The sequence below is a fragment of the Zalophus californianus genome, chromosome 5 (genome assembly GCF_009762305.2).
Source record: "Zalophus californianus isolate mZalCal1 chromosome 5, mZalCal1.pri.v2, whole genome shotgun sequence".
Classification (NCBI taxonomy): Eukaryota; Metazoa; Chordata; class Mammalia; order Carnivora; family Otariidae; genus Zalophus; species Zalophus californianus.
In genome coordinates this window covers 121,266,901-121,286,494 of record NC_045599.1, presented here as the reverse complement: position 1 = coordinate 121,286,494, position 19,594 = coordinate 121,266,901, and the positions used below count along the sequence as shown (strand labels likewise).

The following is a 19,594-nucleotide window of genomic DNA, read 5'->3' as shown; positions in this document are numbered from 1 at the left end:
CCAACTTTAACACCCATCAGAATTACATGGAGGGCAGATCTCTGAGCTAAATTCCCAGAGTTTGTAATTCAGAAGGCTTGTGATGGGGCCTGAGAATCTCTATTTCTAATTAGTCCCTGGTGATGGTGATGCTGATGCTTTACCACATTTCGAGAACCACTGCCCTAAGCAAAAGGAATATGCTATTCATCTAGAGAGATAAATACACATGAATAATTAATTACAAGGCAAAATGAGAGACACTAGATGTGTTACAGGTTCAAAGGAGGGGCATTTTTGAACCACAGAAGATCAAATGAACTGGAGCTTGAAGAACGGGTATAACACATTTCAATAGTGAATTACTGATAAGGAGATGGGGATGCAAAAAGAAGGGAGCAGAACCCAAACTCTGATGATAGGCACAGGAAGAGCAAAGGCATAGAGGAAGGAAGGCATGAGTCACGATCAGAACAGATCCAGTAGTGCAGGATGAGTGGACAGGGGAGTCCTTGAAGGGTGTAGTGGAAGATGAAGGTGGAAAGGGCAGGTGCAACTATCAGATAGATCTTGAATGCTATACTACCTTTACCTTAGTCTGCAGGCCTGTGATTCTTCAGCTGTGGCACAAGGGCCTCCAGAGAAGGCATTATTGACATTTGGAGTTGGATAACTCTTTGAAGGGGGGCTGTTTCAGTTATTATAGAATAACTGACAGCATCCCCGACCTCTACCTACTACTTGACGATAACAGTGGCAATCAAAAATGTCTCCAGACATTGTCAAATATCCCCACTTGCTTACTGAGAACCACTGCCCTACAGGCACATGGCAGGGGCCAGGGTTATTTATAAGACATGAGGTTAACATGGTGGTTCTTTCTAAAGCAGTTTTAATCAAAGGTAAGTCATTTAAAACACTGTATATTAAAAGAAAACACAATTAAGAAATAGAGAAGACAGATGGTTAAGCGTCTGCCTTTGGCTCAGGTCATGATCCCAGGGTCCTGGGATCGAGCCCCATGTCAGGCTCCTGGCTCAGCGGGGAGCCTGATTCTCCCTCTCCTTCTGCCTCTCCCCCTGCTCATGATCTTTCTCTCTGTATCTCTGTGTCTCAAATAAATAAATAAAAAAATCTTAAAAGAAAGAAGAATGCAAAATGTACATTAATACGAAAGCTGAAATGTGAGACTCATTGGAAATTTCACAATTGCATCAGAATACTGAAACTCTTAACAGGACCTCTGAAATGTTGCTGTAAGCACAGCCTTCTGCCCCTTTGTAAAACTTAGGTTAGCAGTGGGTATAGTTCAATGTGTAGAGAAAAAGGCCAGGAGACTGTGTGTGAGTCCAGTTCCTAGCAATGGGATCCTGGGGACATCACAACACTATTCTGGGCCTCAGTTTCCCAATCTGTACAATAAGTTTTCACGTGAGGCTCAAATGGTATATAAGTATGAAAAAGTATGCTGCAAACCAAATAGTTCTGTAAGGTGGTAATTCATTTTTTCATAACCTTGAGATTATTTAGAAGGGATCCCTAGAAATAGCTGTGTTATTTTAAAATTTTAATACACTGATTATACCCAGAAATAGAACTCTTTGTATTTATTCCAAGGGATTTCTATAAAAATCCTTTCAGGGACACCTTGGTGGCTCAGTCGGTTAAGCGTCTGCCTTCAGCTCAGGTCATGATCTCAGGGACCTGGGATCGAGTCCTGCATCAGGCTCCTTGCTCAGGGGGGAGCCTGCTTCTCCCTCTGCCTGCCACTCCCCCTGCTTGTGCGCTCTCTCTCACTAGCTCACTCTCTCTCTGATAAATAAATAAATAAATAAATAAATAAATAAATAAATAAATAAATTCTTTAATTAAAAAAATCCTTTCAAATACAAAGAAGGGGCTGATCTTCCAGGTAACTTCCAAATTTGGGGAGTTGAGGAGACCACCAATATATATTCTGGACTCTTTAGCTTGAAGTATCTCCTCCCTAATTTAGACAGCTCCAAAATCAAAAGTAACATAAATCCTAAGCAGAACTTTGATGACTTTAAGAGTTAAAATATTAATAAGGTGATCTGCAGCTTGGCTTCCCAAAAGCAATGAATTACTGTTTTACAAAGCAGTCTAAGACTATGTATGGTATTTCAGGAGTTAAAATATAAAACTAGTGACTTCATTACAACTGAGCTACTTTTAAGCTCATGGAATCAGAAATGCCTACTGTCCAATAATCATTGAAAAGATTAACTACTTTTCCAAGGAAAGTGGGTTCTATGAACTCAGGCCTAAAATTTGGAAAATGGAGTTATTCATTTTGCAAATAACTCACTAACATCATAAATTAATTAAACCAAGCAGCAAATATTTTCACAGATCAATTAGCTATTGCTAAAGGGTACAGTACAATTAAATTACAGCCTTAGTTAAATGTCATTGCTTTATCACAGTGGGCCTTTCAGGGTTGAGTCGTGTTAGCTAATTCAACTATTTAACCAGAAGCGGTTTTACTTCCAAAAATTCTAATTTTCAAACATCAATTCTACTTGGCAGCTGGCCTTTATGTTCAGCTAATATTGTTGCTCTTCTGAGACCTACATGTACTATTTTTGAATGTGAAGTACGAATAATACTTTTGTGGGGGTAGAGTGAATTCAAGAGTAAAAGAAGGGTAAAGAAAATCATGCTAGAGTATAAAAATTAGCTTCTTATGAGCAGCCTCAATGTAAGGATAACCTTCAGCCCCAAAAAGCATGGGCAGTAACAATGGCCAAAGGGTCTGGCCTGGTTTTTTCTCCTCTAGGGTACTACTACATGCAACTGTAGGTCACAGTCAAATAAAAGGCTTAATAATAAACGGTAAAGCATATAAATGTGGGAATAAAGAAGACAGGCTAGAGTGACAGTTCAAAAATCTCTATTACTCACATCACTGTGTTGTACTTAGTGGCAGAGTACAACTCTAAATAACCTTGAACCTCTGAAAGATATGCTCTTCTACTCCAATGATGACTAGGGGACAGTGAGTATTGCTCAGAACAAAAACCCAGTGTGCCAGATCTTTTCTTTTTGCCTCTACGGATCCAGTTGTCATCCTTCTCATCACTAGAAGGCAAACATATTTCAACCTGGGATTGGCCAATGGAAGGCACAAGAAGAAGATCCAGTAAAGAAGACCCCCACCCCTTGTCCAGGTTTCTGCAAGATGGCTGCATTCCTCTACCAAAGGCCACAGATTCTCTTAGGTGGCCCTCTCCCACTGCTGTCCCTTAAGGCCTCAGGGTGATAATAACTCCCTGTGGTGCTTCACCAACCTTTCCTGGTTTCCCTCAATTTTAGTCATACCCTTGTAAATTGTCCTTTCCTTTAATTCTCATTACCCCATTTGGAGAGTGCTCTCTATGTATAGCCTGGACCCTGACTGACTGACCCACCAAAGCTCTTGCCATTATATGTAGCCCCACCTGCAATTTCTCCATTATCTGAGTCTTCCCTAAGTAAGAGGGAAGAGATCTCTGATCTCTGAAGAGCAAGGCAGGCAAAGAAGAGACTAGGAAGGCTTCTGTCCCCCCTCCTCAGTAAAAAACACAACTGGAGCACTCTCCAGGAAAAGACAAATCAAGCCTGACTCCTTTCTCTTATTTGGCAAAGAATTAAATTAACGGCAAAGGAAAACACTGGAAAAACATGTAATGAGGGAGTTTACCTGCATTGATTAGATCTGCATCAACTTCATTTTGTAGTGGATATGGACCCTGTCAAAGCACACACTGAATTAGTAAGTTTCTCATTGAATAACATATTAAAATCATAACAAAAATAACTTTTCTAAGAACGCTAGGAAATTACTATCAAAAGACTTGAGGTGAACCTTTCAAAAATAATTCCAGTATTGTCATGGCTGTTGCTCATATTGATTAGTCTTTCCTACACTAATAACTATGATAAAAAGTATTTCCTAAAATTTACCAAAGTTTGAAAGAAATGTTACACTATTAGAAATATAGGTCAGTAAAACAAAAAGTAATTATTTGGTAGGTACTATGCAGTCAATGTTACTCATAAATCTTCCCGGGGGTATCAGTGACTACAAACAAAATGGCTGCCTTATTTGACTAGAAGGATGCAGAGAGGCAAAGTTTCATCTTTTTGGTATGCAGCATCTAAAGGCTCAAATTTGGAGTCCTATCCTTATCTCTCACAACACCTAAGTTTTGATGCCCTTATTTTCCCTTTGCCTGGTTACTCTCAGTTTTGCTTTTTAATTTTGTATGTATTTTTATAAGGCATCTCTACATTACTTGAATGGGGTGAGTAGTTTCATAGCATAACATATAGTAAACAAAACAGGAGGAAATGGAAAAAGGAATCAGGGAGGCAATAAGACAGAATCAAGAGTGAGGAAATCTGAGCTGGGAAATTCTAACATGCTTTCAAAAAGAGGGACCGAATAATGTATCGTTTAAATAAACTGAAGTGGCAACTAACATTTTAGGACTATGTCAATTTTCCCCTAAAGGGAAAAGTTGATAATATACATCAACTCATTTCCCTTGTCTCCTAAATGAGGGAATTGGTCACTCTATAAATAATCACATTTTTAAGGTATGTAAGTCTTTGACCGCAATATGAATCTTCTATCCAGACTCAAATCAGTTTTGTGCTTCTGAAGATGGTCATGATTGCTGCCTCAATCAGTATCAACTATATGCTCATGATCACTATTTATGTCTTAAAGACAAGATATACACTTTCCATATATACAATTTTTATTGCATTAACAGTTAAGATCTGAGAACAACAGATTAGAAATCTTATAAACTGGCCAAACTATAAATAATCTCTGCCATAGTTAATATTAAAAATGTCATCCAGGGGCGCCTGGGTAGCTCAGTCGTTAAGCGTCTGCCTTCGGCTCAGGTCGAGTCCCACATCGGGCTCCCTGCTCGGCGGGAGGCCTGCTTCTCCCTCTCCCACTCCCCTGCTTGTGTTCCTGCTCTCACTGTCTCTCTGTCAAATAAATAAATAAAATCTTTTAAAAAATAAATCAATAAATAAAAATGTCATCCAGGAAACAAAAGTATTTCTTATTATTATAGTATTGAATTAAAAGTATATCCAAATTCTGTGAGAATGTTGAGCTCATCTGGAAGGTTAATCTTGAGGAAGAGAAAAATTCTTCCCTTTTGAACAACATGGCCTCAAAATGAGAATTAGGTAAGAAGAATTTTTTGAATTAATCAAAAAATGTCCCTGTTCAAGTAAAAACCTTACTCTTCAGTTTCTCATTCAGAGTCTTATTGATCATTATTTAAATACAGAATTTTTTATGACCTTCATTATCTTGTCCAACCACACAAAGATTTAAAAAGTTGTCCGAACAGAACACTGTGAGGTCTCTCCTAAGCAGGTACACGAGGGGAGGTAGACACTGAGAAGCTGACAGAGGACGAACAGTCAGAAAGCTCAGATAGTCAGGAAACTACCTTAAAAATAAGGCTGGGAACTTTAACAACTCACAGAAGATTTCACTAGATGGACTATCTCGTTTTCCACTGAGACTGGATAAATAAAACATTAATCTCTGTCTTACCAAACCCAGGATTCCATTTTCACTTTGCAGATGAACTGTGATATTTGGGCTGATAAAGTTGCTGGCCAGAAGTGGGATTCCTATGCCCAAATTAGCTGGGGAAAAAAGATGTTAAGGTCCACTATACAAAAGATAGAAAGATTATGCCATAAATCTGCCAAATATATAAATATGAACTTCTGAACTTTAAGGGCACTTGCTCTGAATGTAATCACTGAATACATTCTCTCCTCACTCTCCAGGCACTATTTTGTAATCTCTTTAAAAAAGAAAATCTCTAATTTCAATAACATTAATATGCTTTCCTGTAAAGATATCAAAGTGGTGGCTTCAGAGGTCATTTTTATTGTAAGACATATTTTATTTTCATTAATGTGCTTAGCAAATTTGAACTGGTATATTACGACTTATTGTGACTGACATATTAAACATGGCTTGACCTTTGTTTAAAAGTAATTTTCACTATTCAAAACTCCAAAAAATAACAGTGACTTAATATTCTCAAAAAGGGGTATCATTTTTAAATTAAAAAGAAAGTTTTCTGACAATACCAAACTCTCTGTCTAAAACCATAATGATTCCTTTGGGTCACTGGGATAACATTCATTGGTAACTGAATTCTTCAAGATACAAAGAAGGAGGAGGAGGTGACTAAGTTTCAGTGAATATAATTGAGACCATATAAAAAGTAACTAAGCTAAGGCATCAAAGAGCTAAGTTTGACTCTTCTTCCTCAAATGATCAAAATTGGGTCCTGATTTGTCTGTAATGGTGTAGATTTAATCTTGCCTCCCAACACAAACAGGCTGATCAAATCAGAGATACCCACACCACCTGGAACTGCTGTCCATACTGTCCACTACCACCACACACTGCAGGACTGGCGAGAATTAGAGCAAAGAATGATGGCACTCTGAGGAGATTCCAGGAACAGTGAGATCTTTATGAATCAGAGCCAGAAAAAATAAGGTTTGTATGTGCTGCAATATTACAGACTACGGAGGCTGGCAAGAGGATTCAATGAACCAAAATACTGCTTGTAGACACGGTAACTCTAAGAAGCTCTGACAATAGCTACTTGGTTCATTTCTTACCAAATCACAATCTAGTGTAGTGTAGTTGGTACTTCATTTCTCACAGTGATGTACAGATCACATTGAGATATTAATTTCATTATGAGCAAGTACTTTCAGATAAGAGAACCCCAATGACAAGCTTCATACCTGAATTCTTTCATCATATTCTATAATTTTTTCAGTTCCTTAATGCTTTTTAGTGGGTCAAATAGATAAAGATAAAGAAGTCTGTGTACTCTAGGTTGAAAAAAAAGTTGGTGGTATGGAGAGACCATTTATATGAACTAACTTGCAAATATTTTTCATAGGCAATACAATAACAGCGAATAAAGAACACCTAGAAGCCATTATTAACTAAAATTAGTGGTATCATATAGTCAGTGTTTAAACGTCAGTGGGAAAACAATTGACTGGAGGTCAGATTTGAAAACCCAGGACCTAGCTTTCACCTGCTAGGTTAACTTGGTTGATGCTCTATCTTGCTGATATAGGAGCTGAAGAGGAGGTACTATTATATTCCCCTCCACCATGTGAATTCTCTCCATAACACAACATACAAACTGGAAAACAAAGAAAAACGAGGTGGTGGAGGTAAAAATAAAGTAGAAAAAGAGAGTTTCCCCAGTCAGTAACAGTCTGAAAGATGATATTTATGGACAGGAGAAGCTCGCAGAATGTAGACCCTTGTCATGTTTCTAGATCCTCCTTTAGGAACTTTAAGTATGGCTTTAGGCCTTTAAGTATGGCTTAGTGTATTTACCACTCAACAAATATTTATTTTATCAAACACTATTTGTATTTATATGCAGTATTTGTTATTGTACAGTTCAATGTTTGATGTACTGAAAATCAGCAAAATGGCAAAAAGACTCACTGTTTAACACATTCGAAAACTGAATAGTAATGGTACTAAATTATCTCAATCTACCTTTTTTTTTTTTTGACAAAGTATCTAAAGCAAAATTTGAATCATTCATTGAATACCCTTACAAAGCATTAGACATAAAAGGGTACACTCATGGGATCCTTGTCAAAGGCAACAGGGGTTGTTAAGAAGTTGGATCTTATGTTTCAATGAGTATGCAAATGTCAGAACATAGAGAAAGTAAATAACACTGTTATAACTAGTACTTCTGAGATTTGAAACCCTCATCTTGGGTAATCTCTTTTCCCAATAACCTTTAGCAAAATGCCAAACTGTATATTAGAAATCCATTGTATAATAGAAAATAGCTAAGTAAATTTTGGTTGCCATTTTGTTTCAAGAAGGCAAACAGATTATAATTCCAATTTCATATACCTCGATATCTTTAGGTTATACGCCACATTTTTTAAAAATTGATCCATTGCTTTAAAAGTAAAAGTGAACTAGAAAAGTATCACTATGCAGGAGGCCTAGTGCCTGATGAATATAGAAAAAGGGAGGACTATGTCTCTGCTCAGCCCCAGAAAGATAAAGGATACCATACATGCCATCCTCAAATTCAAGAGCCGCCCGCTTGATGATACGTTCCCTTACATTATCTCCAGGTTTACTGGATTTGGTTTTTACATCTTCCTCTTTTCGGACCGATAAACGCTTGAAAATAAACAGAAATAAATTATTCATGGTTGAAGTATACCTTGAATTTTATTACTGCTGAAATATAAAAGTTCACCAGAAAAAAATGTAAGTCTCTCCCATTACTACTATGAGGCAAATCTATAATACAACAAAGAGTTCTTTTTTAAAGAATAACATTGGTGGTATTTGATGACAGAAATAATTTTTTAGAAAGTGAAAGAGGTCAGATTTGTTTGAAGAAGAAGATAGACTTGTTCTGTTTTTTGAAGCAAATAATCCCCCTGTTACTGTCACACTGACTGCTACTACTATTACTCTTAAGACTTCTGCAACTGAACTCTCAGGTGCTCAAGGACTGAACCAGAACAAAGAAAAGGAACAGACCTTGGGACTCTGTTTTTGCAGGGCTGTCAGAATGTTTTTACTAGGTGTTGCTACTGCCAATTGCATATTCCCACCTGCAGAGTCTGGACTGGTTTTGCTACAATGCATCACGGGAATCATAAAAATATCCAGAAACCAGCCAGGAAATTATTTCCATTACTAAATCTCCTTGACATAGACTCTAGTTTCTATTTGCAAACGTCCCACATCCTTTCTCCCTAGCCCCCTAACATTAGTATTAGATTGCAAAACCTCTTTGTTTGACACACGGCTGATAGTATCTCTGACTGCCCAGTATCTCCTACTGGATGTCTATTCTGTTGCTGCTCCCTACACAGCTGTGAATCTTGATATCAATTCTGACCCAGCTGAACATTCTTCATGCTCTCAGTAGCCTTAGAATACTTCCACGGCTCCTCGTACCTACTCCTTGCCATGATCTCATATCTACTAGCTGCCCAGAGCCTGGTGCTAATGGGAATGACATTCTGGACTTTATAAAAGTGCAAAGCAACTTCAAGAAAGACACTTCTGAATAATTAAACACTAAGTCCAACAGGGCTAAAACCTTCTCTACCCTAGGACAGCCAGTCAAAACTATGCATTATAAATTAGGACAGTTACAGAAGCCCGAAGACACAGCCCAGAGAATCACGTAACTTGGTGATATACACTTGGTAAACACAAGTCACTGTTGGACTAGACAATAACATGTCTCCTTAGGATGGACACATGAGAAGCTCCTCCTAAGATCCAAAGCAAGACTTTCCATTCAGCTCTAATTCCTTATTATCTGGAATAGCCCCAGGGGCACATATCTCTAATAATCAGGTTTATAAATACTAACAAAGAAGCTAAGTCAATTACCTCAATTCTTTTCTCATATTTTTCTCCCTTTATAAGGCGATGTACATAAATCTTAGGAATATGGATGTCTTCTGGCGCAAATGATCCAATATCCACAATTTCTTCAACCTAGGCAAAAAGGAAAAAAAAATTAAATGGAGCTTAAACTGAACATTTTTTATTTTTAAAAAAGTGAAGTATATGCATTGTTACCTCCAATTTAGATTATATATACAACGTAAAAAAATACATATAAGGGTGCCTGGGTGGCTCAGTTGGTTAAGCATCCAACTCTTGATTTCGGCTCAGGTTGTGATCTCCAGGTTGTGAGGACTGAGCCCAGAGTCTGGCTCCACATTCAGCAGGGAGTCTGTTTGGGATTTTCTCTCTTCTCTCTCCCCCTCCCTCTCTCAAATAAATAAATGGATCTTAAAAAAAATAATACATATGCACACACAAATACACGTATATATATCAAAGAGAGATAGAATATATTACACACACACACACACACACACACACACACACACACACACACACACACACTTCTGGACCCACAAAAAAAGAAATTCAAATTTCTTCATAAAATATAGAATATAAAGCTCCAAAACTTAGTCTTTGCCTAAAGGAGTCTCAGTTACAAATCTGTCAAATGGTTTCTCAGTACAGCTGCTTGAACTTTCACAAATTGCAGCTCAAAACTTGAAAGCACATCCCTTAAGCCCTGATTTTCAAAATTAATGGGAGATTTATCATATCAAAGACAAAAATCTGTTAACAACATCTGCTTGGTCAATTGAAGAGCTTTTTAAATATAGATACAAATGCTATTTGTAACAGTTATTAATTATTTCTGTTATTAGCTTCCTAGGATTGTGACAGAACTGCAATTGCTGAAATAATTTTACTTAAAGACATCTTAATTTCAATATGGAAATTCAAAAAGGAAATATTAACTAATAACTAGAATACTCAATGTAATTAGAATTAAAGTCATTCACAGAGCAAAAAGGCATTTTACAGCAGTATGAAATGCTCCAAGTTAGTCTGCTATTTTATAATTCATTAAAAAAAGACAAAATAGCATTTTTATATCAATATAAAAAGAACCTCAGAATAACAATGATCAAGAAAAACTAACGTTAATGCTGTTGGGGTCAAAGAATTATCTTTCTGGTACCAAGAAAAAATATTATCTTGAAGACTGGCGGGTGCTCAGTTCAATATATGCCATACGCAAAGCAAAGAACAATTTGCTTAAATGAACTAACTTGTGCAAGGTGAGTTGCACAGCCTACTAAACTAATAACAACTCTCCAGAAGTTCTGAGGTCAAGTTGCACTTTTTATGCTATTTTACCCTGTATGCCCATACCATACTCCTCCTCCCATGAAAGAATACCAGGGGTTACAAGAGTCATTTTAGTTATTCTGCACTGCTCCACAGAGCTGGGAAAAAAAAAAAAAAAAAAAAAAAGAATGTGGTAGATAAAAGCTATCCTCAATGATAATTAGAAGGATTTTTTTTTTAAAGATTTTATTTATTTGACAGAGAGAGGCACAGTGAGAGAGGGAACACAAGCAGGAGGAGTGCGAGAGGGAGAAGCAGGCTTCCCGTGGAGCAGGGAGCCCGATGCGGGGCTTGATCCCAGAACCTTGGGACCATGACCTGAGCCGAAGGCAGACACTTAATGACTGAGCCACCCAGGCGCCCCAAAAATTAGAAGGATCTTAACCAAAATCAAACAAAAATTCCAAGTAAGAGTCAGTGAACATGTGGGCATCCAAGCTGAAATAGTGGGTAGAGATGCATACCTGCATTCATCTGAGAATGAGTTAGAGGGAGGCAAGGGATTCCCCATCACTGCAATCTGTATCTTCCCCCCTACTCCCAAGGCCTCTCTATGCTCTGGTATTTCCAACTCAAGGTGGTGACCAGGGAAAGAAGAGGTGGATACAGAAAATGCAGAGCAGCTAGGCATTATCACTAATTCTTCAAATAGTTGGAATTTCAGCCATCAGAGTTCATTCATATTTTTATATGTATTTAATTCAAGCCTTCAAAGAGGCTCTGGACTTCAAAAACTTGTTTATACATCAACCCATTATCCTGAGGATTTATATGAAGACTTATTATTCATGAAAATATTGGCCACAGCATTTGGTAAAATAATATTGAGTTGGAAACAACCTAAGTCGTCTACAATAGGCTAATGGTAAAATATATATGGTACATCCACATGATGGATCAATACTTTGGTTTCCATAATACTTATGACACATCATAATTTAATGTTTCATAAAAATGAAAGATTTTTGTACAAATAAATATTTACAGATATGCCCTTTGGCACAATTATCTCTACACCTACAAAAAAACCTGAAAGGAAATACAAGGAAATGCTAATAATTATTGCCTCTGGGTAACAGTACAAGTTATTTTTCTTTCATTTCACTTCTATAATCAAAGGGTGAAAACCTACAGATTTTTTTTTTTTTTTAAGATGCAGCAGACACGAAGTAAGGAGATTCCCAAACTGGGAAATACATTAAGTGGAGGATGTCATAAATTCCTTAATTAGTCAGACATGTACCAAAGGACATGTTAAAAAGCAAACAGGAACTCAAAGAAAAACTGTGGTTTGTAAACTCTAACAGTGCTTACAACATTATGAAATGAATTAAGGAAACTCTTTTGCCTACACTTTTTAAAGATAATAAGAATTATTCTCCTGATGCTGTTCCAAAAGTCCAGACCCTCATATCTCTTGCTTGAATTACTACATCAGCTTCCTAATCAGTCTCCTTGCCTTTGCCCTTCAGCAAGGACAAGAAACATAATAGAAAAGAAAAAAAAATAGTTAATACTTCTCACTTAAACCAGAAATGCTGACGGTAACCAATCACTATTGTCTTCTGATTCCAAAAAAAGAAAGTTTTGCCCCAAAACACCAAATTAAGACAAAGTTTCTTTATCGAGGGCAATGGCATCATGATTTTCACAACAAACAGGGTGACAGAATGTGTCCTGACAAAAGAACTCTGACAGAAAGCAAGAATCTGGTTAAACGTCATCAGTTCCGTGTTTTGTCATCCTGATAGAAGTGATTTTCCTATTGTAGAAAATGCATGTGAAGCATTTGTCCAAACATCAACACTCAACAGTATTGAAAACTTCTATACAAAAATCAAAGCTTTCTCAGAGTCGGTTAGCAGAGTTAATTGCAAAGGAAGAAAATATTTGAAGTACAAACCAAAAGAAGAAAACATATGTTTTCAGACAATCTGTGAAAAGGGTTTAAAAAAACCGGAGAGGCAGAACTATCTTAATGCAAGCTACTGAAGGGACTGAATCCTTCTCTGCTGGTCTTGTGTGATTTGGAGAAAGAACAGTAAGGAGGAACCAAAGTGGGGGGGGGGGGCAGAAACAGTCTAGTGAGATCAGGCAATAACATAAGAGCCAAAGGAAATCTGAAAAGAAAAAGAGGAGTAAAATGAGCTTGTTAAGAAAAAAGTAAAAATAGGGCGCCTGGGTGGCTCAGTTGGTTAAGCAACTGCCTTCGGCTCGGGTCATGATCCTGGAGTCCCAGGATCGAGTCCCACATCGGGCTCCCTGCTCAGCAGGGAGTCTGCTTCTCCCTCTGACCCTCTTCCCTCTCGTGCTATCTCTCATTCTCTCTCTCTCTCAAATAAATAAATAAAAAATCTTAAAAAAAAAAAAAAGAAAACAGTAAAAATAAAAGCTCACAAGAGCACTCACTAACCATGGCAGAAATGCTCCTCCTGAAATCAGAAGTGGGCAAGACAGAAAATAAAGAACAAAGAAACAGTCTCAGTGCAAAGCAGTGAGCAGATTTAAGTGTCCTCAGACAAGAGCAAGATGGAGGACAGGTAGCTAAGAACAACTGAGTTCTCCCGGGGCACGAGGCAGAGTTCTTATGCAGCACCATCTGGTTCATCTAGAAACCCAGACACTTGAGGCATCTCTAATTAGTACTTGTCTTCAGTCATTAGCAGGAAAATAGAGGCTAGGAAATGTTAATTATTATTGATTTGAACTTTGTTTTAAAAAGGCTGCTTTCTCTGCCCCGTACCCTTTTTAGTTTATCATTCTGAAAAGTTTTATTTTAAAGCTCAGAGAAGGATAAGAATCCTTGGGCAACAATGTTTTTGTTTTCATTTGGCAAACAGTATTTATATCTCAGATAAGGGAACAGAGAAGCTGCAAGGCAATAACTTTCTTATTTTTTTAATTTTGTTTTAGTGACAACCTGAATCCGTGATTGCCACAAAAAAAATGGGCCCAACCCTGCCAACCTCACTGTGACACAAGGTGAGGCCTGTTTTGGGAGCAAGGGGAGGAATCACACCGCAGGGTTCTTTCCTGAGTCATTTTAACGTTCAAAACAGGTTAGGAGGAACGTACTTCTTTTGCCAAGAAATAAAAAACCAACAACAACAAGCAATAATGTCTGTAATCATGAAAAACACTGACCCCAAATCAGGAAAAGCTGTGGAAGACCAGAAAAATGGAAGGGGGAAGCATGAGCAATAACAGAAAACATTACAAATTAGATGCAGAGGTGCTCTGGATGGTAAGATGAAGAGAAAATGTGGAGCAAAAGGGAGGCCAGCATGCAGGGTATCCTTCTTGAGAATCCAAAAAAGGGGAAAAAAAATTTCCAAAGGAGCAAGAAGGTGCATATTGTATTAAGCTTCATGCTAGGTATGATATGATTAGTGCAAAAATATAAGATACAATGGCATGGAAGCTAAAAGGGCCTGGAACAAATTATATATGCTCTTAGATGTCTATACATAAAAGTGCAAAGACTGAAAAGATGAGCGGCTATTAAAGCATTTGGAACCTTAACAACAGGGGTAAATATGATTGCATAGTCATTACTGAAACTTGAGATAATTCTACAATGTTCAGTGAAAACAAGCTGACAGAAGAACATGCTATCTCAAGAAAAATATGCACGTGCCCGGGGAAGCCACAGACCTAGTGATGAAATGTGGTGAAGTATATCTAATGTGAGTTCAAAAGGAGGAAGAACATCACACTAATGGCCATATACTGAGTGCTCACCAAACTAAAGATGTAGAGGACATACTTTTAATAGAATGTCAACATTTCTGAGAAATAAGATAGTCATATCATGAGAGGCACTAATTATCTGAGTATCTTCTGTTCATCATATTCCTCTGATAAATTCTCTATTGCCTTCTGACAAGGTCTGTATTTCAGAAGGAAAACGTGAGAGAAATCATAATTCTGGACCTCTAACCAATAAGGATAAACTTGGTAAAGTAGAAATGATGGAAACCCTGAGAGAAAGTGACAATGTAAAACTGGAATTTGTAATAGACCAGGAACTGAATCCTGGACATACAAAGAAATGTATCCTGGTCTTTGAAGAAAAGCAGATTTCAAAAAGTTGAGAAAAAAAGAAACAGAATCAAGTGGTCAGAAACTCTAAATGACAAATAAACTTAAGAGATTTTCAAAACCCCCACTCTGACAATAGAACAGACCACCTTGACGATGAAGAGAAGAGCACATAAAGAAAAGTGTAGGAGGTGACAACATGGGTAACTATGTGGTCCTGCGTATTCACAAGGGCTCACACAAAAGGGAGACAAGCATGATCTAGGACAAAATGAGAGTCACATGAAACCCTCAGAGGTATGTCAAAAGGTACAAAATTGGAATGAGAGGAGTCATATACAAAATGCTACGGATGATGAAAGAGTGGTTCCTGGGGTGATTTTGCTGTTGCTGATGGAGAATTCAGAAATGGTAATCAGCACTGCTTGACAGAGATGACAGAAAGAAGTGCAGTGGTTCAACTCCGTCTTGCTCCTGACTTCCCCATCAGCGAGAAGGACAGGGCAGTACTACTATGGCTAAGGAGGAACTGAATTCCAAGAAGAGAGAGATTCTCTAATACTAGGCCATACACAAAATGATATACCAGGATTCTTTTTTTTTCTTAAAGATTTTATTTATTTATTTGACAGAGAGAGCACACAAGCAGGGGGAGCGGCAGAGGGAGAAGCAAGCTCTCTGTTGAGCAGGGAACCCGACACGGGGCTCGATCCCAGGATCCTGGGATCATGACCTGATCCGAAGGCAGACGCTTAACCGACTGAGCCGTACAGGCACCCCTGATATCTGAGGATTCTTAAAGAGCCTGAAAAATATGGTCACAGAATTACAGTCAAGTGAAAAATGGCAGCGATGTTGGGAGATGGAAAGAGGGAAATAGACTCCTTTTCAAAATAGGGGCTCGGTTCACAACAGTATTCTAAAATGGATTATTAAACAGATAGTTTGTAAGGTCATGAAACAGAGAAGAGAATATTGTGAGACACCAGTACAAGTTTCCCCCAGACCACACAATGCAGAATGGGCTGCACTAATCTGCAGATCAGGCTAGCACACTGGTAGGCCCGGAGAAAAGCAGTGTGTGATTTCACAAAGAAACTGACCAAGTTCCTCATGAAAGAGCTGTACAGACTTAGCAGGGAAATGTACCTTGGATACAATTCAACAAACACAAATTAAGCACCTACTAGATACACAGCAATGAAGAAAACAGGGAGCTGCTATGATGTGCAAATAGGGAGATAAGTACTTGAAGAATCACAGAAGTACTTGATGGCTTGACAATCCTTAGAAGTCTCCAATGCTGTGGTTTTTAACCTTTGGGGGGAAATGTGTAGTTCTATACAAATCCGATGAAAGCTACACACAAAGGAATTTCCTGATCTATAAAATCCTTCATGAGATTTCAGAAGTTTGGTCCATAAACACCCCCCCTACTCTTCAGCCTCAGCTGGACCCCAGATTAGAAGAGAAGCCCACTCTAGTGGGGTAAGGTCTTTGGTCCTATCCTGTTCAACATCTTTATCAAGGCCTTAAATGGAGACAGGGAACACACTGTGAGTCCACTGTGGTTCAGAGGAAAGGGTCTGCGTGCAATGGGCAATTATGAACAGATATATTTCCATCTCTGTCAGAGAAGACAATCTCAGGCTCATGACCTCCCAAGTATTTAGCAAAAGTTCAAGTGACAAAAACAATATTCGAGGAGTCCAAACATCCTTTTAATGTTCCAAGAAGAGTCTGCCCCTGGAGCAAACCAGTGTCTTTATACCATTGTTACAAAGAGTCAGTTTCTCCTTCTTACAATCAAATGAGGTCTTTCGTGCAATTAAAACAGGGTGCCAAGATAAAATTCTGTCTAGTTTTAATAGCAAGAATAATTGTACTTCACTTGATCTGATCATTAGTTTCCTTTATATATGTACTATCAACTACGTGAGTACTTTCATTTTTACTTGACATCTTGTACTCACTCATGTTTGCCATGGCAGTATGATTTTTCAGTCTAATTCCAGCTCCATTTTAAAGCCCTACTATTGCTTTTCTTTCTTCGTATAGCCCTACTTTTAAATGATGTTGTTTTGTATATATTCTGTCTCTTGTAAGCTACTTTAGATCATCTCTGGAACAAAATGGGTAAAAATTAAACAGTGCATTTATTAAATTGGAGAATGATACAAGGCCAGAAAAAAAGAGCTGACACTATTAAGATAGAAATATTACCATCTGGGGACCTCTGCGTGGCTCAGTCGGTCAAGTGTCTGCCTTCAGCTCAGGTCATGACCCCAGGGTCCTGGGATCGAGGCCCACATCAGGCTCCCTGCTCAGTGGAGAGCCACTTCTCCCTCTCCCTCTGGTGCTTCCCCAGCTTATGCTCTCTCTCTCTGACAAATAAAATCTTAAAAAAGAAATACTACCATCTGGTCTCTACTGGTTAGGAAAATAAAATGGGCCAATATTAACTGAATGAAATTCATCAGGGAACAAATATTGTAAAATAATACCTGGCCTAATAATTTTTTTGAAGTGGAAATATAAAAGGGTTTACCTAAGCACCAGCACAAAGACTACATGTGACAGAAATACCCAAAAAAATGCCAGAAAAATTTTCCTTTCTCCATTTGCTGTCCAGCCTCAGAGTTCAGGATAACCACCTTAAACCTCAGGTCCCTCATTACAAAATAAAAACAATCCTTCCTCTCTACAATGTCTCATCTGAAACATGGGATGAGAAGGAAAACGGATGAAGCAGTTTGAACTAATTAAAAGAAAAGCTTTACCTAAAAATAGCTTAATTTACAAAAATTATGATTAACCACAAAATTAAAAGGCCATATTGATAAAAAAAAAAAAAAAGAAGCAGGAATATTACTTACTTCATGGACTACCCAATAGTTTCTGTAATGGAGAGACTGTATTTTTCTTTTTTATTTGAGAGAGAGAGAGAGAATGAGAGAGAGAGAGAACATGAAAGGGGTAGGGTCAGAGGAAGAAGCAGACTCCCCACCAAGCAGGGAGCCTGAAACGGGACTCGATCCTGAGACTCCAGGATCATGACCTTAGCCGAAGGCCCAACCAACTGAGCCACCCAGGTGCCCCTAGAGAGACTGTATTTTAAAAACAAATTTTAAAGCAGGGCGCCTGCATGGTGCAATCGGTTAAGTGTCTGACTCTTGGTTTGGGCTCAGGTCATGAACTCAGGGCTGTGGGATCAGGCCCCATGTTGGGCCCCATGCTCAGTGCAGAGTTTGCTTGAGATTCTCTCTCCCTCTCCCTCTGCCCCTCCTGCTCATGCTCTCTCTCTCCAAAATAAATAAATCTTTAAGAAAAATAATAAAAACAAACTTAAAAGCAGTTTATAAGTATTATTTTCATTTCCATGTACTCTTATATCCAAACAGTCTAGTCCATGATGGGTTTTTTTGCTAGCATTTTTTTTAATTTGACCAAAAATGCCAATCTTCACTAAATATGTGATTTAATAACATTTAGGCAGTATTATTAAATATCCAAATTTTATTTGTCATATCTTCGTCTAAAAGGAAATTGTATTAGGGCTGTAGCAAATCCAGAGAAGTAATTAAAAGGAGTACATCCACCCAAAGGGATTAAAACACTTCTAACACGTTCATTCAAAGCACCAGTCTTATCTACAATACTAAGGAAAAAAATTACACCATTATCACATACCCCAAGGAAAACAGGGAGACATGATATAATTAAAAGAATTAAACTGGGAACATTTTTCAATGAAGAGAGTTATGGAGAAACAGGAAGAGAAAGAAAGTCTGTGTTCAGGTTTTACAGCCACCAAAAAACTGCCTATTAGTGATGCCAACTGAAACTTTGAAAGGTTACTCTTTTAAGACTGTTTCCTTCCACTTGGGGCTGTTAATCATCCTTGGAGCTTTTTACAATGTTAAAACGCAGTATTTAACACATAAAGTAGAATCAGGTTAAACTCCAGCATTTCCGGAACACGGTTCACAGCTGCTTAATCTAACAGAGATTGCAACTAGTATTCACCTTGTGAGACTCGATAATTCCTAAATTTAAAATCCTTCACCATGTGGAAAAGAACAAGAGCTTTTTTTTTTCATTTCACCTTTTCAATGTTCTCTATATGTTTTCATTCTATAAAGCAGTAAGCAAAGGCATCCTATTCATTTCATTTCATCCTTATTTCATGAAGAACATTAAAATGCCATGTTTCTTTTTCCCTGATTTAGTATAAGGGGCCCCTGGGTGGCTCAGTCGGTTAAGCGTCTGGCTTCAGCTCAGGTCATGATCCCAGGGTCCTGGGATCAAGCCCCACATCAGGCTCCTTGCTCGGTGGAGAGTCTGCTTCTCTCTCTCTCCCTCTGCTGCTCCTCTTGCTTGCTCTCTCCCTCGCTCTGGCCCTCTCTCTAATAAATAAATAAAATCTTATAAAAAAGGTAGACAGAAGATGTAAAAATAAACTTCAAGACAACATACCTTTCCCACCCCTCAGTGTACAATTCCCAAAACTAGATCTTTAAGTCCTAAAGAAATTCACATACTCATCACCTTCTCAGCTGTGATGTTAGCAGTAAGAGCAAGCAAATGGCCGTTCCCTCCCTCCAAACAGCAGGTACACACAATCGGTTTTATGGCTGGCATCACTTGGTTCCTTTTTTCCCCACAAAGAATTTCAGCCTCTAGTTATCACTAGGAAAGCAGAGCCAGTCCTGCCTCTGAGGTCACTGTTCACAGCAATGACTGAAAAACCTACGGTGAATGAAG

General features: G+C 38.2%; 1 protein-coding gene across 3 annotated transcripts in view; it reads right to left on the bottom strand.

Annotated features, from left to right (window-relative positions):
• OXCT1 (3-oxoacid CoA-transferase 1) overlaps window positions 1–19,594 on the bottom strand; it is a 128,268-nt gene that overhangs the window by 61,173 nt on the left and 47,501 nt on the right. For all 3 annotated transcript variants that reach the window (XM_027606090.2, XM_027606091.2, XM_027606089.2), the window contains 4 exons: window positions 9,461–9,568; window positions 8,110–8,224; window positions 5,570–5,664; window positions 3,683–3,731 (listed from right to left, as the gene is read on the bottom strand). In XM_027606090.2, coding sequence (XP_027461891.1) covers window positions 3,683–3,731; window positions 5,570–5,664; window positions 8,110–8,224; window positions 9,461–9,568 — 367 coding nt within the window. The remainder of the gene's footprint in view (window positions 1–3,682; window positions 3,732–5,569; window positions 5,665–8,109; window positions 8,225–9,460; window positions 9,569–19,594) is intronic.